At 33.0% G+C, this 19018-nt stretch overlaps 1 protein-coding gene and 1 long non-coding RNA gene across 14 annotated transcripts in view; one reads left to right on the top strand and one right to left on the bottom strand.

The window, feature by feature from the left end:
* Positions 1 to 19018, bottom strand: part of LOC123210122 (protein WVD2-like 3) — a 64668-nt gene that overhangs the window by 45164 nt on the left and 486 nt on the right. For 2 of the 13 annotated variants that reach the window (XM_044628339.1, XM_044628338.1), the window contains exons 2-5: positions 17079 to 17161; positions 16863 to 16965; positions 16703 to 16774; positions 16421 to 16547 (exon numbers count right to left, since the gene is read on the bottom strand). In XM_044628339.1, the coding sequence (XP_044484274.1) occupies positions 16452 to 16547; positions 16703 to 16774; positions 16863 to 16965; positions 17079 to 17155 (348 nt within the window). In that variant the 5' untranslated portion in view covers positions 17156 to 17161 and the 3' untranslated portion in view covers positions 16421 to 16451. Of the gene's footprint in view, positions 1 to 11397; positions 11722 to 12776; positions 13114 to 13914; positions 15135 to 16420; positions 16548 to 16702; positions 16775 to 16862; positions 17162 to 17778; positions 18298 to 18392; positions 18737 to 19018 lie in introns of those variants that run through there. The other 11 variants (XR_006501207.1, XR_006501208.1, XM_044628341.1 and 8 more) reach the window with 10 other exon arrangements.
* LOC123210124 lies at positions 15941 to 16336 on the top strand. Its single transcript, XR_006501210.1, has 2 exons — positions 15941 to 16006; positions 16088 to 16336. It is a non-coding gene; the product is annotated as an uncharacterized LOC123210124 (long non-coding RNA).

The following is a 19018-nucleotide window of genomic DNA, read 5'->3' as shown; positions in this document are numbered from 1 at the left end:
CACTATAGAATAGCCCCAACTAAATTGTAGGAACTAAAGAAACAATTACAAGAATTATTGGATAGTGGATTCATCAAATAAAGCCACTCACCATAGGGTGTACCAATCCTCTTTGTAAAAAAGAAAGATGGATCAATGAAGGTATGCATTGACTATAAGGAGTTGAATAAGGTGACGATAAAGAATAAGTACTCGCTCCTGAGGATTAATAATTTATTTGACTAACTCAAAGGTGTCTTAGTGTTCTTTAAGACAGATTTGAGGTTAAGATATTACCAAGTTAAAGTAAAAGAACAAGATATACCAAGACTTCCTTTAAAACTAGATATGAGTATTATGAGTTTGTGGTCATGCTTTTCGAATTAACCAATGTCCTGGCAGTATTTATGGACCTCATGAGCAGACTGTTCCAGGATTGTCTAGATAAGTTCATAGTGGTTTAAATTGATGATAATTGAGATTTATGCTCTAAAGGCTAAGAGAGAGATAATTGTTTACGAAGTTCTCTAAATATGAGTTATAGCTAGATAGAGTGGCATTTTTGGATCATGTGGTTTCAACATATGGCATATCAGTAGACCCCTATAACATTGAGGTGGTGCTACAATGGTATAGGCTTAAGACCGCTAAAGAGGTCAAAAGTTTTTTAAGATTGGCAAGCTATTATAAACGTTTTATTGAGAGATTCATCAAGTTAGCTTGACCTTTTCATAGAGTTAACATGCAAAGAGATTTCTTTTAGATGGTCAGAGGCCTACAAACAAAGTTTCCAAGAATTAAAAAAAAGATTGACCTCAGCTCCTCTCTTTGCCTTGTTAGAGAAATGAGAGAATACAAATGGCTCATATCAGGGTTTAGGAGTAGTATTGATGCAGAAAAGGAAAGTTATAGTTTATGTTTCCCATTAGTTAAAGGAGTATAAGACTATATACCCTACTCATGATCTTGAGTTAGCAACTATTAAGATATGGTGGCATTACCTGTATAAGGTAAAACGTAACATATACACGAATCACAAGAGTCTTAGGTAAAGTAAATGTACTTACAGATGCCTTGAGATAGAAAAGCGTTCCTATCATAAATTACCATTTACTGTAAGTTATAGCAGGACTTGGTAAAGAGTAGATTAAGGTCATCACAAGGTAGTTGGTAGGTCTCTAGATTCAATTGACCCTTCTAGATGAGATTTGTATAACACAGGCTTCAAATAAAGGAGGTCTACAGATTAGACAAAAGACAGTTGAGAATATTGAGAATAAGTTCAATATGGTTGAAGGCATCTTGATGTTCCAACAGAAGATATGTATTTCCCAAAGAGATAAGAACCTAGTAGAAGTGTACAATTCCCTTTACGCGACCCATTTTAGGAATGTAAAAGTGTATCAAAATTTGAGAAAGATGTTCTAGTGGCCAAGAATGAAGAAAGACATTGCATTCTTTGTGACTAAGTGTCTTATATGTCAGCAAGTTAAGGCTAAACATCAGAGGCCATTGGACTTTTATAGTCTTTTAGCATTCTTGAGTAGAAGTGGGAACACATATCGATAGATTTCATAATTGGATTTTTTATGGTTAAAAGTGGCTATAATGTATTATAGGTTATAGTGGATTAATTGACCAAGTTGGCATATTTCATAGTAGTTAGAGACACCACGAATATTGATCAGTTGGGTCAGATCCATGTGAAAGAGATTATCAAACTTTATAGAATACCTATGATGATAGTATCAGATCGAGACACTAGATTTGTCTCAGCATTTTGACAGAGTATGAAAAACTTCTTGGGTACGAGATTGGTATTCAGTACAACATATCATCCTTAGACTAATAGACAAACTAAAAAAGTCAACAAGGTAATTGAAAATATGTTGAGGGCTTATTGCCTAGATAAAGGAGTGAGTTGGATAGATGTGTTGTCATTGATGAAGTTTGCTTATAATAATAGTTATCAGGCTTTGTATGGCAAGAGATGTAAATCACCATTACACTGGGATGAGATAGGAGTGAGAGATGTCTTACTTTAGTCATTAGGACCTAAGCTGACCTAGAGGATGATTGAGGATGTGAGGATGATTAGAAAGAGGATCAAGCAAGCCCAAGACTATAAGAAAAGTTATACAAATCAGAGGAGATGTGATATTTAGTTTCAAGTAGGTGATAAGGTGTTCATCAAAGTAACCCCTTATAGACATGTTATAAGATTTGATAGGAAAGACAAGTTAGTGTTGAAATTTGTCAGACCCTTTGAGGTATTAGAGCGTGTAGGTAAGGTTGCCTACTAGCTTGTGATACTAGTAAGCATGGATTACATTTATAATATGTTTCATGTATCATTACTATGCAAGTACATTAGTGACCCTACCCATGTGCTTAGTGTTAGGGATGTTGAGCTAGAAAATGACCTGGTCTACGAAGAACATCCAATTTAAAATTAGACTGGTAAGTTAAGGAGCTTAGATATAAGTAGATTCCTCTAGTAAAGGTTCTTTGGAGAAATCACAGAGTTAAGAAAGCCACATGGAAGGTTAAATAGGATATGCGATAGAGGTTCCAACACTTGTTTGAGTGAACTTCAAGGACGCGATTCATATAAGGACGGGAGGATTGTAACACCCACAAGTAAGCCTAAAGGTATTTTAGTCTTTTTTTTTCTTGTTTTTAAATTGGGTGATTAATGATTTTCAAGCGTACACACCCCTGTATGATCAATAGAAAGTCAATTAGTGGATCAGATTATGATTGCGACGAAATAGAAAGTTGTCTTAGTTCTGTAACTAAACATAAGCCCATGTATGGCTTATACACGCCCATATATCGTGTCTTAGAATTAAATTAAAAACACAATCAACCTTCATTCTCTTACATTCTTTTGTTTGCCAGTCGCTCAAAAGTGAGAAAAAAGTCTATAGTTTCCTGAAGAGTCATCACTAATCATTGAAGTCACTAATTTTAAGGAGAATGCATCGACAAGCATAGGAAGACAAGTAAGTGGTGCTTCCAGCTTGACTTCAGTTTATTAAGCATGATTCATTGTTGTAGGAATTTTTAGAAGGATTTCTTGTATGATACATGACCTAAATATGTTGTTTTATAATTTGCATTGTTGGAATACTTAATAATAAGCTATTAGAGGACAAGAAATTCATGAAAGACATAAATGAGGTATCCAATTGTGTGGATGATGGCGCAAACTCAAATCAAGTCAAATTTGAGTCGAAAGTCAACAACCTTAAAGCTAGTGTCACACAACCAGGAATTTGCCAATTATATGTGTAAGTGACAATAATTATGAAAGTAATAGTGTTGGATACCCATGAAATATATCATGCATTCAGTGCCCAGGTACATAGTCACTTAGTTCAGTTCAAGTGTATATGGTAAGAATTTAGCTTTAGATATTCATCACATAATTAACGAGATCCACCATATATGTCCCTAAGCTAGGGGTTATCTCCAAATGATTAGTCAGTAGTTCCAATTAGTTTATGTGGTAAGAAAAAGTGTTGTTATCAAAGATTTCTCATATGGTCAAGGTGTCCCAGTTAGATAACCTAATAGGCCATTTGGCATGTATGCAAGGCATAATAGTAGCTTTCACCAGGGCATCAAATATGTCAATTTTAGCTTGGGTCTTCATGACTTCCAAGGTGTCATAGTGTGATCACATTTAGCTTACAAATAGAACTCACGTTTTATAATCAATTATTTATAATAGTTTTGGGTGTCAAAAGATCACCACTTATTGAGTTTTATTCATGCATTTCCTTTTGTATGTTTATTATTGTCATTGTTGCTAGAATTTTTATCAAACATAGTTTATTATTATTATGTATGTTTATTATTGTCATAGTTGTATGAATTTTCAGACACATAATATCACATAGGCATTGATTAATAAAGTTGTTTTTATTACATCACCTTTTTACATGCTTTATAATTACGATCATGTATTAACGTTTTCAAATAGTTCAATTGTGCACGCCTCTTTTGGTATATTCCCATCAAGGGTATGCATTTGGATAAGGGTGTTATAGCGGGACTATTTAAGGTGTTAGAGCGTATAGGGTTGCCTACCGGCTTATGTTGCGAGTGAGTATGGATCGCATTCATAACATGTTTCATGTATTGTTGTTATACAAGTATATCAATGACTTGTTTCATGTGCTCAAAGTTGAAGATATCAAACTCAAGGATAGTTTGGCGTATAAGGAGTGTTCAATTTAGATCCTTGACCGATGAATCAAAGAGCTCTGATATAGGTAGATCCCCTTAGTTAAAGTTCTTTAGAGGAATCACCGGGTTGAAAAAGCACATGGGAAGCCGAATAGGACACAAGGCAGTAGTTCCTATACTTTTTAAGTGAATTTCGGGGACAAATTTCATATGAAGGGTGAGGACTATAATACCCACAAGTAAGCCTAAAGGCATTCTAGTCTTTTTTCTTGTTTGAATTGAGTTAATAAATGTATTCTAGAGGGATACACACCTATTTGAATTTTGAAATTTGTGATCGTGTATGCCCAACAGAATTTTCATAGTTGGGTGACATGACAAACACCCATGTACTGTAGGTATATGCTTATGTTGCGTCCAAGAGGAAAAATAAAAAGATGAATTAACCTAATTTTTTACTATATTTTTTTATGCATCTACTCATTTATCAGAGGCAGAGAGAAAGAAGAGGTTTTTGGTTATCGGAGGAAGTTATCAATCTCTAGAATTTATTTGTAGCCATGCAAAAAACTGCTTGTATGCTAAAAGACAACTTATAGCTCGATTTTCTTTAAAAAAGATGCTATGACATGATTAGTTCAGTTCACTAAATATATTGATTATTATAGATGATTGAAAGCATGTTCTTACTAGACTATTCAAGTCATAAGATTGATCATCACGACAGTAACTGTGTTAAAAAGAATGAGGCCATGTTTGATTAGTGTGCCGATTTTAATTTGTAATGTTATAAATGTTTACATGTTTATAATGATGATAGGCTACTTTAGGCAATTTAGAAATTTGTTTGAGACTATATATGTGTTGGTATTAACCCATAATGGGTGGAGGGCATAAAACATCGTAGGTTTGCAACTCCTAAATCGTGATGCACGTTTATGTATTTTTATACAAATAGGAAAACTTTGTATGTAACGCTTTCTATTGAGAAGAAGCATACACAATTTTGTGGTATGAGAAACGCGCCCATGTATGTCTCCTTTGATAGTAGATATCATGTTAGAATTTAGACACACTCATGTAGATAGTTAAACGACCATTTTACCCTCGATTAAACATAAGGAATGGAAAGATGAAGGAAAGAAAGAAAATGAGATCTTAGCAAGAAAGGCAAAGAAGTTAGTGATAAAAGAGGTGTCTGACTATATGGAAAATGACACAGACCCCAATCAAGTCAAATCTAGGTCAAAAATAAAAAAAGTTAAGAAAAATGATACATATCCAAATAGTTACCAACTGTGTGCATAAGTGGCGATGTACGTGACAGCAATAGGGCTAAATACCTATGAGATGTATCATGCACTCGATGCCAAGGCACATTAGCCACTTAGCTCAACTCAGCTCAGGTTAGTTTAGTTCAAGTGTGCATGGTAAAGGATTATGACATTTTAGATATTCCTCATGTGGTTAGTAGGATACATCACATACATACCTGTGGTAAGGGTCATCCTAGGATGGTTTTAGATAATAGTTTCGTAGCTAACGTATTGGTAAGGGAAAGATTGTGGCCAGATTTCCCTGTGTGACCAAGGTATCTTAGTTAGCTAGCCCACTAGATCGTATGGCATGTGCCCAAGGCATGATAATAGTAGACACGTAAGGTGTCATATGTTTTCACTAGGGCATTAGATATGCCAATTTCAGGGCATGAAGGTGTTAAGTTGTGATCATGTCCAAATTCATAAGTGGAATACCCAATTTAGTAGTTGTATGCATTATTCAGGGTGTCGAGAGGTCACTGACTTACTACATGTTTTCATTCATGCATTCTTTTTATGTTGTTTTGCAAGTAGAGGTGAGTAGCAGGGCATGCGGAAGAGTCAACGATCCAGCAAACCAGCTGCATGAGGTGAGGGGCAAAAGTGTCATTTTGAATTTTTTTTTTTGTATTTGTGTTTTTTATTATACATATTAATAGTCTTTAGTTATTTTTCAGATGCATCATTTGTAATAATGTCAGAAGTTATTTAATACATTTAAAATATTTATTCAGATTTCACCTTTTCGCACACGTTAGTATTATCATGCATTTATTCTTCTCTATTTTAACTAAGAAAGCAGGTTATGCATGCTCTAGGTCATATTCTATGTTGGAGTATGTATCTAGAAAGGGTGATACATGATTAAACATCACCATTACCATTAGAGTCATCTTTATCATCATCTACATATATCTTATATCTTTTAATACTAACATACCTCAATAGAAATACACCCACCAAATTAATTATAATAATAAGTGTGATTATTGTTGTTAATGGAAACAATATGTTTGGTATCGAAAGTAGCAACTTGACACGTGTAGAGGAATATTTCTATCTCTCCCGCCAATCATTATTGAAATGTATACAAATATATATTAACAATAAAACTATGTACATAAACAAATAAAAATAATGTGTATAACTTTATGTACAAACAATAGTATATCACCATGTGGTTGTGTATTCTTTTATCTCTAATTTAAAATTGGTCAAAAGACTATTTCCCCTTAAGTTTCAATGTAAAGACAAATACACACCCGCGGAGTTTCAAAAACTCAAAAACCCACCCATGGACCAATTGCTGTTAAAATTTTATGTTGGAGCTAAAGGTAAAATTGTAACTTTTTCACCGCAAATCCCCAATGTTTTTCTCCCTTCTCTGACAATAGTGGTCGCCATCGTTGCCATAGCTAGAGAAGGAGAAAACCCTGGGGATTTTGTGGGGTAGGGTGGTGGGGTGGGGAGGGGGCGAGGGTTGAAATACGAGTTTTCAAAACTTAAAGGGAAAAATAAGACAAAATTATATATTCCCCCCAAATCTCTAAGGTTTTCTCTCTTCTCCAATAATGGTGGTAACCACTATCGCCATAGTTGGAGAAAGAGAAAACCCTAGGGATTTTTTTTTTGGGGCGAAATTATTTTTCAAAGTTGTGGCTAGGGTTGAAATGCGAGTTTTCAATACCGAAAGGAAAAAATGAGATAAAATTATACATTTTAATATTATTGGTAAAATAATGATTTTACCCTTGTCTCCAATATACAATTTTTAACAATAGTTGATCTATGAATAAGTATTTAATTTTTGAAACCCTGCGAGTGTGTATTTGTCTTTATATTAAAACTTAAGTGGGAAATAGTCCTTTGACCTTTAAAACTATTTACTCATATAGTAACATGCTATTATTTATGCACAAAATTAAGTACACTATTTATACACATAACACTACTCATATATTAATGTATGAAACAAGGTGATTGGTGTATTGTCTTAACTAACCATTAAATAATGCCCATGTTCTGTTGGGTGGGTAGACAGGTAACTTGCCCTAACCCAACTTCAATTATACTAGGGATGATGTTAACGTTTTTTTTGTTATCTTTTATGTTTTTCTTTATCCGAAATATATGTGAAAATGTAAAAAATAGATAAATAAATAATTGTCTATCTCAAACTTTGGTTTAGTCGAATTCCAATTTGGATTAAGAAATAATTCTACTGACTAGTGTAATTGAGTTGAACCATGTCTATATTTCATAATAATACCGAAAAAAAAATTTGGGTTTGGGTTTTTCGTTTATTTTTGAAATTATGACGTGACTTCATAAAAAAATTTATGACAATCTTTAAAAAAGCATTTCAACTAAGTTTAAACCTAACTATCCAAACCAAGTTCGAATAAGATTCAATTCAAAATCAATTTGATATTTGAATTGAATTTAAAAATAATTTAACTTTAGATTCAACTTTAAGTCATTTCAAACTCAATTATGTGAATTAGTTTGAATTCGATCTATTTATGAAAACAAGAGCAATTCAAATTTGGTTTATTTGATCTTAACTCGAATTAAATTGTGCCCTAAACCTAAGATATAAACTAACTCAATATATGTTAAAAAGTGTCTAGACAATGCACAAAAGATAAAACAAACCCATGTTATAGTTATAATTTTAATTCAATACAGATAATAAATTATTAAAATTATTTACACTAATAACAGATATCATTTTGTGTGTGAACAGATTTTTATTTATTTCTAACTCTAAATCATTCAATTATATAATGACATAATTTATCAAAAAAAATCATATAATAATACATTATTATTATTACATAAACTAATACTTAGAGATAACACAGATATTGATAATATTTACTAATATTCTATCTCTAAAGCTTAACCTAAAATCCTTTTTAGTTTTTTTTTTTTTTTGGAATTTTAATATCCTTGTTAGTTACCAAACCCTAAAATATTAGTTTTAGCGAACAATAAAATTACATGCTAAAACAATGAAAATAAATTTGTGCACAAATAATAATATATCACTATGTAATTGAATGATTTTGAATTAAAAATATAATAATATTCAATTACATAAGAATATGTCAATATTTATACCTTTTTGCATGTTTGAGTTTGCATGATCATGTATTAAATGATAAGATTTTAAATTTAGTAGTTCGGTCATAGGTCATACATGTCTCTTTAGGTTATATTTCAAGTAGGGGTATGTATCTGAAGAGAGATATTACATAGAGTTTGCGTACAATAATAGTTATCAAGCAACCATCAAGATGGCTCCATATGAGGCTTTATATGGCAGAAAACATAAATCACCATTACATCGGGATGATATAGGAGAGAGAGATGTCTTGACTTAGTTATTAGGACCAGAGATGACTCAGAGGATGATAGAGCACGTAAGATTGATAAGAGAAAGGATAAGGCATGCTCAAGATCGTCAAAAAAGTTATTCAAACCTATAAGCATGTGATATTAAGTACGAGGTAGGTGATAAAGTATTTGTTAAAGTAGCCTCTTACAAGCATGTTATGAGATTTGATAAGAAAGACAAGTTAACACCAAGGTTTGTGAGACTATTCAAGGTGTTGGAGCGTGTAGGGTTGTCTACTAGCTTGCGTTGTCAACGAGCATGGATCGCATTGATAACGTGTTTCATGAATTGTTGTTACACAAGTATATCAATGACCTGACCTATGTACTCAAAGTTGAGGATATCAAGTTCAAGGATAATTTGGCGTATGAGGAGTGCTTAGCTCAAATTATTGACCAGCGAGTCAAGCAGCTCAGATATAGGTAGATCTCCTTAATTAAAGTTATTTGTAGGAATCATTGAATTGATAAGGCCACATGGCAGGCTGAGCAAGACATGAGGCAACAGTTCTCATAACTTTTTGAGTGAATTTTAAAGACAAAATTCATATAAAAGGAGGAGGACTATAACATCCACAAGTAAGCTTAAAGACATTCCAGTCTTTTTTCTTGTTTGAATTGAGTTAATAAATGTTTTCCAGATAAAGGCATAATTTTGTGTAGGGGCACACATAGTCATACATCATCGGCAGAATTTAAATTTTGAGATAAGATCTAAATCACGACAAAATCGGATTATTTGTAAAGTTTGGTAGCATGACACATGCCCATGTGTACATAAATTAATACTTAGACATAATACAAATATTGATAATATTTACTAATATTCTATCTCTAAAGATTAATGTAAAATCATTGTTTTTTTTTTTTTTTTTTTTGAGGTTTAATACCCTTGTTAGTTACCAAACTCTAAAGTATCAATTTTAGCGAATAATAAAATTATATGCTCAAACAATGAAAACAAATTTATGCACAAACAGTAATATATCACTATGTGATTGAGTGATTTTGAATTAAAAATAAAATAATACTTAATTATATAATAATATGTCAATATTTATATACAAATTTATATTTATTATTTGAGTAAATAATATTGTTATTTAAGGAATGGATTGGTGCTCCTTAATATAGGCCTTCTTTTTAAATTCCCGTTAATTACTTATCCATTGACACCAACTTGCAAGGCTGTTGCCGCTTAAAAATAATGGCCTACAAAATTATCCCATATTAGAAACCTCCAAGTATTCGTTCATCGTTGGCAGTGTCGCCTCTATCTAAAAGCGACTTGGATCATTAGCTTCTCACCAAGTAAATCTCAACAACATTTCAATCAAATCTCTTATAAACTGTTAAGAACTCTATTATTTTTTCTTTGACTGTTTCTCTTTGTAGAATTTGGCCGGACACAATCCACTACGGTGTCTAGTCTTCCGCAAAAATTTCTTTTTCTAGTTTACACAAGTTGTAATAGATATGCATTAATAACCATTAGTGTTTATGTTGCTATTACAGAATCTGCTAACATGATGATTTGATTGAACATTTTAGTGTAGCAGTTCTTGTGAAGCGTAGCTTCTCTGTTTGTTTTCTATTGTAGTGTTGCCACTTTTATTACAGAATCTGCTAACATGATGTTTTCTATTGTAGCAAGTGTACTCGAGGTAGATTTGTAATTTTCGTGCACTGCAAAGAGATATGAATTCTTGTTTCTAGTTTCCATTCTCTCTCTCCTTTGCAAATATCACTGATTAAATTGCCTCTTAATATGCAAGTTCTGAAGCTAAACCCATATGTGTTTCTTCTTAATGTTAAAAAGAAGACGAATGTGGTGATTGTTGTGATCTTCAGTCATCTATTAATGACAAGAGAAAAGAACTTTACCCTCACACAAAGTTAAGGGTTTTAGTGTGCTTCTCTTCATAGATGGCCAATAAGATTCTTCATTAAAATGATGAACGGAAAATTTCCTACATAGACAAACATTAATTATAGTTTTAATTTAATAAAATCAAATAATTAAATACTCTAATGATAGTTTATAGATAGATTTTAAGTAACTAATAAAGACAAGTTTAATACACTTATGTCAGGACTAGTGTGGGATTTAAGGATTTAAGTAATTGATAAAAATAAGTTGACAATATTAGTGTGGGATTTAAGGATTTTGATCCCTTTGATAAAATCTATTACCCTATTATATATAAACTACATACTCTTACTGAAACCCATACAGTATAATTTTACTGATTGAAAGTTATCTTTCAGAGAGGTTTCAGAAGCAAAAGATTAGTCATACCAATGCAAGTAATCTCAGCAACGTCACAAATTCAAATTTTCAGATTGTATGATGTTCCAAGTATTTTCATAATCCTAAAGTTTTTAATTCAGTGTTTTATAGCCTACGTGTATATCCAGTGGAATTAGAACTGAATGATTTAATGTTTGTTTATGTAAATAAGATCTTACATTTAAAATATTCAAATAGAGTGGCAATGAATTGAGTGCCTAGGCTGCTTAGGAAACAGACGCAATCTCATGATTCTTTAAAACTACCTTTAACCGAATGCTCTTAACAAACTCTAGGCCCCAAAGATAACTATCACCTCTATATAAGACCAGCCCCCCATCACAACAGACTCCCTCACAAAAATCTCAAGCCTCTCCAACATTCCAAGAAGCGCCATTGTTGCATAGAGTTTTTCACTTGAGAGATGGCACCAGAACTATTGCTCGTAGTAGAAGCGTTACTGTGTCTTCATCAATTTACAAGGAGGGGTAACTTGATAATCTTAACAATGCTATCGCATGTCTTTATCTGCACATACCGCTTCGGCCAACATACCCAAGTAAATATCACTTTCTTGGATCAATTGTGGTAGCTTAGATGAGAAATTTTGTGAAAGAAAATAACCACAGAAGTTTATTGATTCACATGTTCATTTCTTGTGGAATAGTTGGAATTGCTTTTTTGTGTATTGGTTTCTTTACAATCTTGTGTAATAGGCTTAAGTTTTTATTTTTTGTTCTTGGCTTGGTATGTTTGGTTGCCGAGAAAACTATAGGGGAAATATAATAAGAATCCTTGTATTTAGAAGAATTGAAGCTTTCTTATCTCCCTCCACATTTTCAGCCTTCCCTTCTGAAATTCTTTGTTCGGTTGTGATATTTTCTCTTTTTCTTAAAGAATTCACATGAATGAAAATGTGATGGGGTTTCAAGGCATTTTTAAGTTTTCAGATTTCTTTATTTACAAACAATCTTGCTTGGTGTTTCATTTGAATTTCCTGAAACATTGCATGGTAGTAGGGATTTTCCTGGAGACTTAATGTATGTAAGTCATGTGCTTTATCTGCACTTACTGCTTTTCCCAACATACCCGAGTAAATAAACTTTCTTGAATCAATTATGACCGCTTGGATGAGAGAAATTTTGTATAAGAATTGCTCATTTCTTGTGAAATGATTGGGAATTATGCTTTTGTGTGTGTCGATTTCTTTACAATCTTGAGTAATGTGCTTAAGTTTTTATCTTTTGTTCTTGGCTTGGTATGTTTCGTTGCCAAGAAATCTATAGGGTTAGATTCTATATCCTTGGATTTTGAAGAATTGAACTTTTCTTATCTCCCTCAACATTTTCAGGCTTCTCTTCTGCCTTTCCCTAAAGAATTCACAAGAATGAAAATTATGTAGTTTCAAGACATTTTAAAGGTTTTCAGTTTTTTTTTTTTTTTGAACAAATAATCTTGCTAGGTGTTTTATTTGAATTTCTTGAAACATTGTATGGTAGTAGGGACTTCTTGGAGACTTATTGTAATTCATGTGCTTTACTATGATATTTCAATGCGCTAAATAAATCTCATATCGACAAAATATAATAAAAATGTTGAGTTTAGATGTGCATCTCACATTGCTGAAATTGTTATGAGTTCTTTAAGATATCAAATCGTCTTTTGGGTTGTAAAACCCAAAAGCCATCATAAATTATTCTAATATGTATAATAAACGTTGAGTCCTATAGCAACATATGTTAAAATTGGATCAGACTATTAAACCGTGGATGCTAAAAATGGTTCTCCAAAATGAAAAACCACTCTGAAATTTTCCTAACCAAGTTTCTCTGACCTTATGTTGTATTGCAGATGAAAATGCAGTGGCACAAGGATGATGCCCTTCTGAAAGGTGACAATGGAGGAGGTAAGAGGCCAGGCCACACCCTTTTCCTGTAAAACAAATTTCCTACCATTTTTAAACAACCAGATACATATTTTTGGTGAATGCAACAGGGACAAAGAAAATATGTTTGATAGCCTCCAACTTTGAGGACAATCAAGGCCAATTCATCTAGTGGCCTAAGGTTCAACTGCTTTCATCAGTTAAATTTACTTATCACAAATTCCAATTACACATTTCCTACTAATACTTTCATCTTCACTGTCTCCTAGGTTCAAAAGCCTATTTTTGAAAAACCCAACAGGGTAACAGCTTCAGTTTACTACCTACAGCCGCACTAACAAAGGCCTAGGGATACAAATATTCACTGTAGTGATTCTCTTTCTGGATTTTCTTCGAGTTTTGGGCTAAGATATAATCATATCACACCTTTTTCACTTAGCATTCCTCTTAATATCACCAAAATGTCATAGAAATGCAACAAGGATACAGTTGGTCACTTATTTTTCCTTTATTATCTTTTTATTTTTAGGAAGTTTGTTTAGTTAAAAATTATGGTGTTGTTCATGTTGGACATCTACAATATCGCTTCATTTTACAACAGGTACCAGGAATAGAAAAACAAAACTTCTTAATCTCTTTATCTCTACTCCCTGCCAAATGAAGGGAAAAAAAAAGCATGCATACACATATACCTACAAATCAATTGCACCCTTAGGATCAGCTGCTTTTGCTAATTTTGATAAGGACTTTAAGTTGAGAATTGTGAGGCAAAAGCCAAACAGATTTGTTTTTATGATAACTAGTTATGTTGTAACATGATCCTTTCATTTAATTAAATAAGCATATTGCTAAAATAGACGAAGAGGTTATCATAGAAATTCAACCACTCTTTTTCAAACCCCTATCCAAAATCAAGACATTCTACTACTCACACTTTACTTGAGCTATCTCAAAAAGTTACTAATCACATAACTGTAGAAGTTTCAAAAAAATAGGTCAAACCATGTTAAAAAACCTAACTAATTGTCTAATCCTCACTTCATTTAATTTACCTCTCACCATAACAAATAATAAGATTAACCAATGCTTATCTTAAGGCTGAATTTGAATTGAATTAAATTGGTCGTAAAATTCGGCTCAACTAGGCTTGGTTTAAATTTGAATCAAGTTTGAGCAAGATGAGCAAGATAAGTTTCAAAAAACCGACTTCACATCCATAACTCAAATTTGTGACTAAGATTCGTGGTTCAAAGTTCGCGCTCATTTACAAAATGATGTCCTTTTACCCATTATCGGAGAAAACGACATCATTTGGTAGGGAGGAGAGATATAGAGACTAAGAAGTTTTGTTTTTCTATTCTTTATACTTGCTACAAAATGAAGCAATATTGTTTATGTTCAACATGAACAACAGTGTAATTTTTAACTGAGCACACTTCCTAAAAAAAAAAAAAGATAACAAAGGAAAAATTAGCAACAAACTACGACATCTTGGTGACATTACGAGCAATGTTAAGTGGAAAAGGCGTGATATAATTAATCTAAGCCCAAAACTTAAAGGAATTTCAGAAAGGTCATCTCTACAATGAAGATAATAAAGGAAGCCCTTCATTTTCTACCACAGTCTTGCTAGGGTATCTACAATTTTTCTTGTTTTCTTTATTAGCTATATATTTCTTCATAATTCCTCATAAAGATATCATAAAATGTAGAATTGAAAGCTCAATTTTGATTATTTTTCCCCGATTTTTTATCTGCACTGGCTCTTAGATGGATGGTTTTAATTCATTTTTCTGTCTGCATTTTACTAAAATGAAAAATTAATGACATGAAAATCTGCATTTTTAGAATTTTCTAAATGGGGTTTATTAGTCACAGATTCCATCCAAACAAGCTAATTTCATTGGTTCATGCTTTTAAAAACCTGCTGCTTAAAGAGCTGCTTGCTACCGCTTTGTAATTCTATCAGAAGAAAATAGCCCAAGACAGCTATGGCATGCCCTGTTTACAGCTGCTTATCCTCTTCTGTCTTTCCGCCATCTCAACCTCACACCTAAGCATCATGTTCCTAGGGACAGAGACCTTCAAGCTCTAAAGTTATCATAGTAATGCCAGCATGGTTACATCTAACTGCCTACTGGGCAAGCTTCCACTTTCTTAAGATGTACTTGTTGCAGTGTTACATAGAGCAGTACAATAATGTTGAACTCTCAGCCATGGATAGGGCTGGATTCAAACCAAACCCGTTCGAGCTCGAGCTCGGCTCGAACGAGCCCGAAACGAGCCAGCCCTAGCTCAGCTAGGGCTCGAGCTACTCGTCAGATTTTTCAATTAAAAATTTTGATATAAAAGGACATTGTTTTGACCAATATATATTAAAATGACGTCGTTTTAATAACGAAAAACGAACTGAACCGAATTCGAACCGAGTTTGAGCTTGGCTTTCACAAGCTCGAGCTCAGCTATATGTGAACCAAGCCGAGCTCGAGCTCGGCTCAACTCGAATTTAACCCTAGCCATGGACATGGTACATACTATTGCTTTATCCTTTTCCTTTTATACTATTGTTATAATCTAAGTCTAACAGATAACTTGCAAAATTGCAGACATTTTTTAATTGCTACTAAAGCTTAAAGTTAATCTTTTCTCTAACAGACTGTCTAGTTGGATAACTTTTCCTATTTCTCTGTATTAATGCAAATACTGGTATGATTTAATGCAGCCTTTCCTACTGTTAAAAAAATCGCTTAGATTCTGAAAGGAGATGGACTGGCTATTAACAAGGGTAGGAGGTCCCATTCTATTCATGTTAATTAATTAACTAAAGACCCTTTAGTATTGAAACTACTTAGATTTACACGTTGTGATGCTACAGAGGTGAAGATATCTACAGTGAACTCCAAGCAGGTTCATGGAGGTTCTTTCATTCAGAAACCTATGGTTGTACTGATTAATTAGCTTCCTTGTTCTATTTCATTAGTTAAAAGTTCTAATTCTTCATCCATCTTACTGGGTTTTCAGATCCAAATTATTTTGGGGAAGGCTCAGAATTTGGACAAGATCACAACTGCTGCTGATGGTGCCACAGCACCTAATGTGGAATCTGCTAGGCAGGCCTGACCCAGCAGTTGCTTAAGAATTCCCTTTCTTTCTTTTCCAGTTTATATAAGTGTTTCAACATATAGGAGAAAATAATTTTGTAATAGATGAACCCTACACTTATGCTTTTATACTTCTATTCATCAATCAAAAAGTCAAAATTTCTCAGCAGCTTTGTGGAGAAAGTGGTTTGCATGGCATCTCAGAATCCTAAACTTTTATATGACAAGAAGAACAAACAAAACCATGCAATACCTTTCTCAGGTCAGCTTTTGGTGGTAGTCCCTCATGGTAGAAGCTTGGCATTGGGTTCCCCATAAAAGATAAATTCTTTCTGAATGGCTTGATAGCCGCCTCTATCTCTTCCTTCAAATATTAAGATCTGGAAGAAGGTCAAAGTAAGAATCATCCAACTCAAAAAGGCCAACATAACTGAAAGTGGGAATACAAAGTAAAGAATTGCATGATAATTAATTTCCACTAAAAATCATTAGAAAGAGAGATTTCTAACTATCCTAATTTGCATGAGAGACATACCTTGGTCCTTGCTTCACTCTGGCTTTTCTCAGCTTCCATTGCTTTATGTTTCTCCTCTAATTTTGAATAAAACTAAAAAAAATGCAACATAATAGATACATTATATATGAAAACTCAAACTACAAGATTCATGTTGAATATATATATATAAAGGCAGTACCTCCTTCTGTTTCTCTGCATGTTCTGTACATCTAAATGGAGGAGCTGCAGAAACAGTCATCCTGGACTTAATAGTCCTTGAAAATGCTGCAGTTCTATGCATAGTGAAAAGATAACATGAATTTTGAAAAGAAAGAGAGTGGAGAGGCAATAGAAAGAACAAGAAGGTATAGAAGAATAAGATATCAAACAATGATTCCTGGGGGTCAAAGGATATGAGTAAGCTACAGAACAAGAATCTTCCTCATCAGGGTGCTTTTTGTTCTCGGGTTGCAATGGCATCCTCAGCACCATAGGTGGCTGGACCCAAAAAAATGAAGCTAACATGTCAGCTATAAACAGTTACATCATCCTGAATTTGTCAACTCTATGATTTTCAAATAAAACTTTGTAAAACTTTTAACCAAATGAAAAATTTACAATTAGACGGCAAATGCAAGTTGCTCATGGCCTGCCATGAGATTTTTTTTATATGTTAGTAAGGTTTTAATATTACCAGCAGTCACAAATGATCTCTGCACTAAATTTATGGTAATCATCTCTTAAATTATGGTCACATTAGATGGTCCAATATCATGTTGACACAATAAAACCTCAATTTTCAAGGCAATGAGGAAAAAGAATAGCTAAGCATACTCATATAAGAAGTAATCAAAATGTCACTAGTCCTTAAGCTCAATAGTATTTGACACAATCCTTCTATATTCACTATGTTATATATTTTAGGTTCTCTATTGTCAAAACAAAAACCAAAAAGAGGAAAAAAACAATAACAATATATAGAAGCCACTTTATAGTTTACAAGGACAATCAATAGAGACACAAAGCACAACTAGGGTGATAAAGCAAAAGGGAAACAAACAATTTAGTTGATGCAAGACTAGAGAAAGCCTTCATGACAAAGTCTATTATCTTACAGGTTTAACCGAGCTGTTCTATACATGAGGCCTTGAAACTTTAGCTAGAGCAGCACCATACTTTAGTTGAACAAGAATGAGGAATTCACAACATTGATTTTAGAACCACCACTACCCATGCACATTGAGTATGGATGTTGTTGGATGTAAAATGCTTAAGGTTAAGATGTTATTATTCATTAATTCTGATATTGACCTTATAAACCATGGGAGAACAATAAATTTCCTTGAATGATATTGTGGAGAGCCACATGTTTCCAAAGAGAAAGACTTAAGCCTTTGGGGTGCTCAAGGAATTGGTTTTAATGATAAGGTAGAAAATATGACAGAAACATTCGGAAATTGACTTCTAATTCAAAATAAGAGTAATCAAAATTATCATATTTAATCAGGCAAAAAGAATTATTTTTGGTATCTGTTGTCAATCCCTAATAGCAAATAAATTTCCAGTTTGCAAAAATTCATTTCATCCTGGGCCTTTGCAGCTATCTACCAAATGGTCTCATTTTCAGAAGAACACTCCATTAAAAATACAAAGGTAATCACTGAATAAAACTCATTTTAGTGGCAACTAAACATATATAATGATTTTACTTAAGGTAAAAGTAGATTACCTGCAGTAATAAAAGATATTCAAGCTTGACCAAGCAAAAAGACAATGTGAAAAAGGAAAAATATTAAGAAAAAATGAACAACAAAGTCTTTGACAAACTCAAATACAGTTGATTGATCCTACAAGAAAAAAACAGTGACAAACAGAATCATTTTCCTTCGTAAAACTGGATGGTCAAGACAAATAAAAGAAGAATAATTAGATAAATGAGTCTGCTCAAACTAATAATCATGAAAAAATTCCTACCAAACAACCAGATTATACTCTAAAAAGCAATTAATTAACTGTGTAGGGACCTAGTCAAACAAGAAGAAATGAGTTTACTTTCAATTAAAAAAAAAAAAAGAGAGAGAGAGAGAAAAGAAAGGCACAACCAAAATTGAGAAATGTTACCAAAATTGAAAGAAAACATTCCAGAGTATATATTTGAAAATAAAGAGACATCATCAACTACATAATTGATTCAAAATTCAAGCCACCGAATCTTTAGTTGGTCACATTTAATAATAAAATTTGCACAACAAGGAATCGAACTCATAAACAAACGTGTACCATGTTAAAAGCTCAGTCATTTATCTGTGGACACACAAAATACAGAAGAATTATCCAACTTAAAAAAAGCATTAA

This window comes from Mangifera indica, chromosome 3 (genome assembly GCF_011075055.1).
Source record: "Mangifera indica cultivar Alphonso chromosome 3, CATAS_Mindica_2.1, whole genome shotgun sequence".
NCBI classification, from domain to species: Eukaryota; Viridiplantae; Streptophyta; class Magnoliopsida; order Sapindales; family Anacardiaceae; genus Mangifera; species Mangifera indica.
The sequence above is the reverse complement of the archived record's forward strand: the minus strand, read 5'-3'. Positions and strand labels throughout refer to the sequence as shown.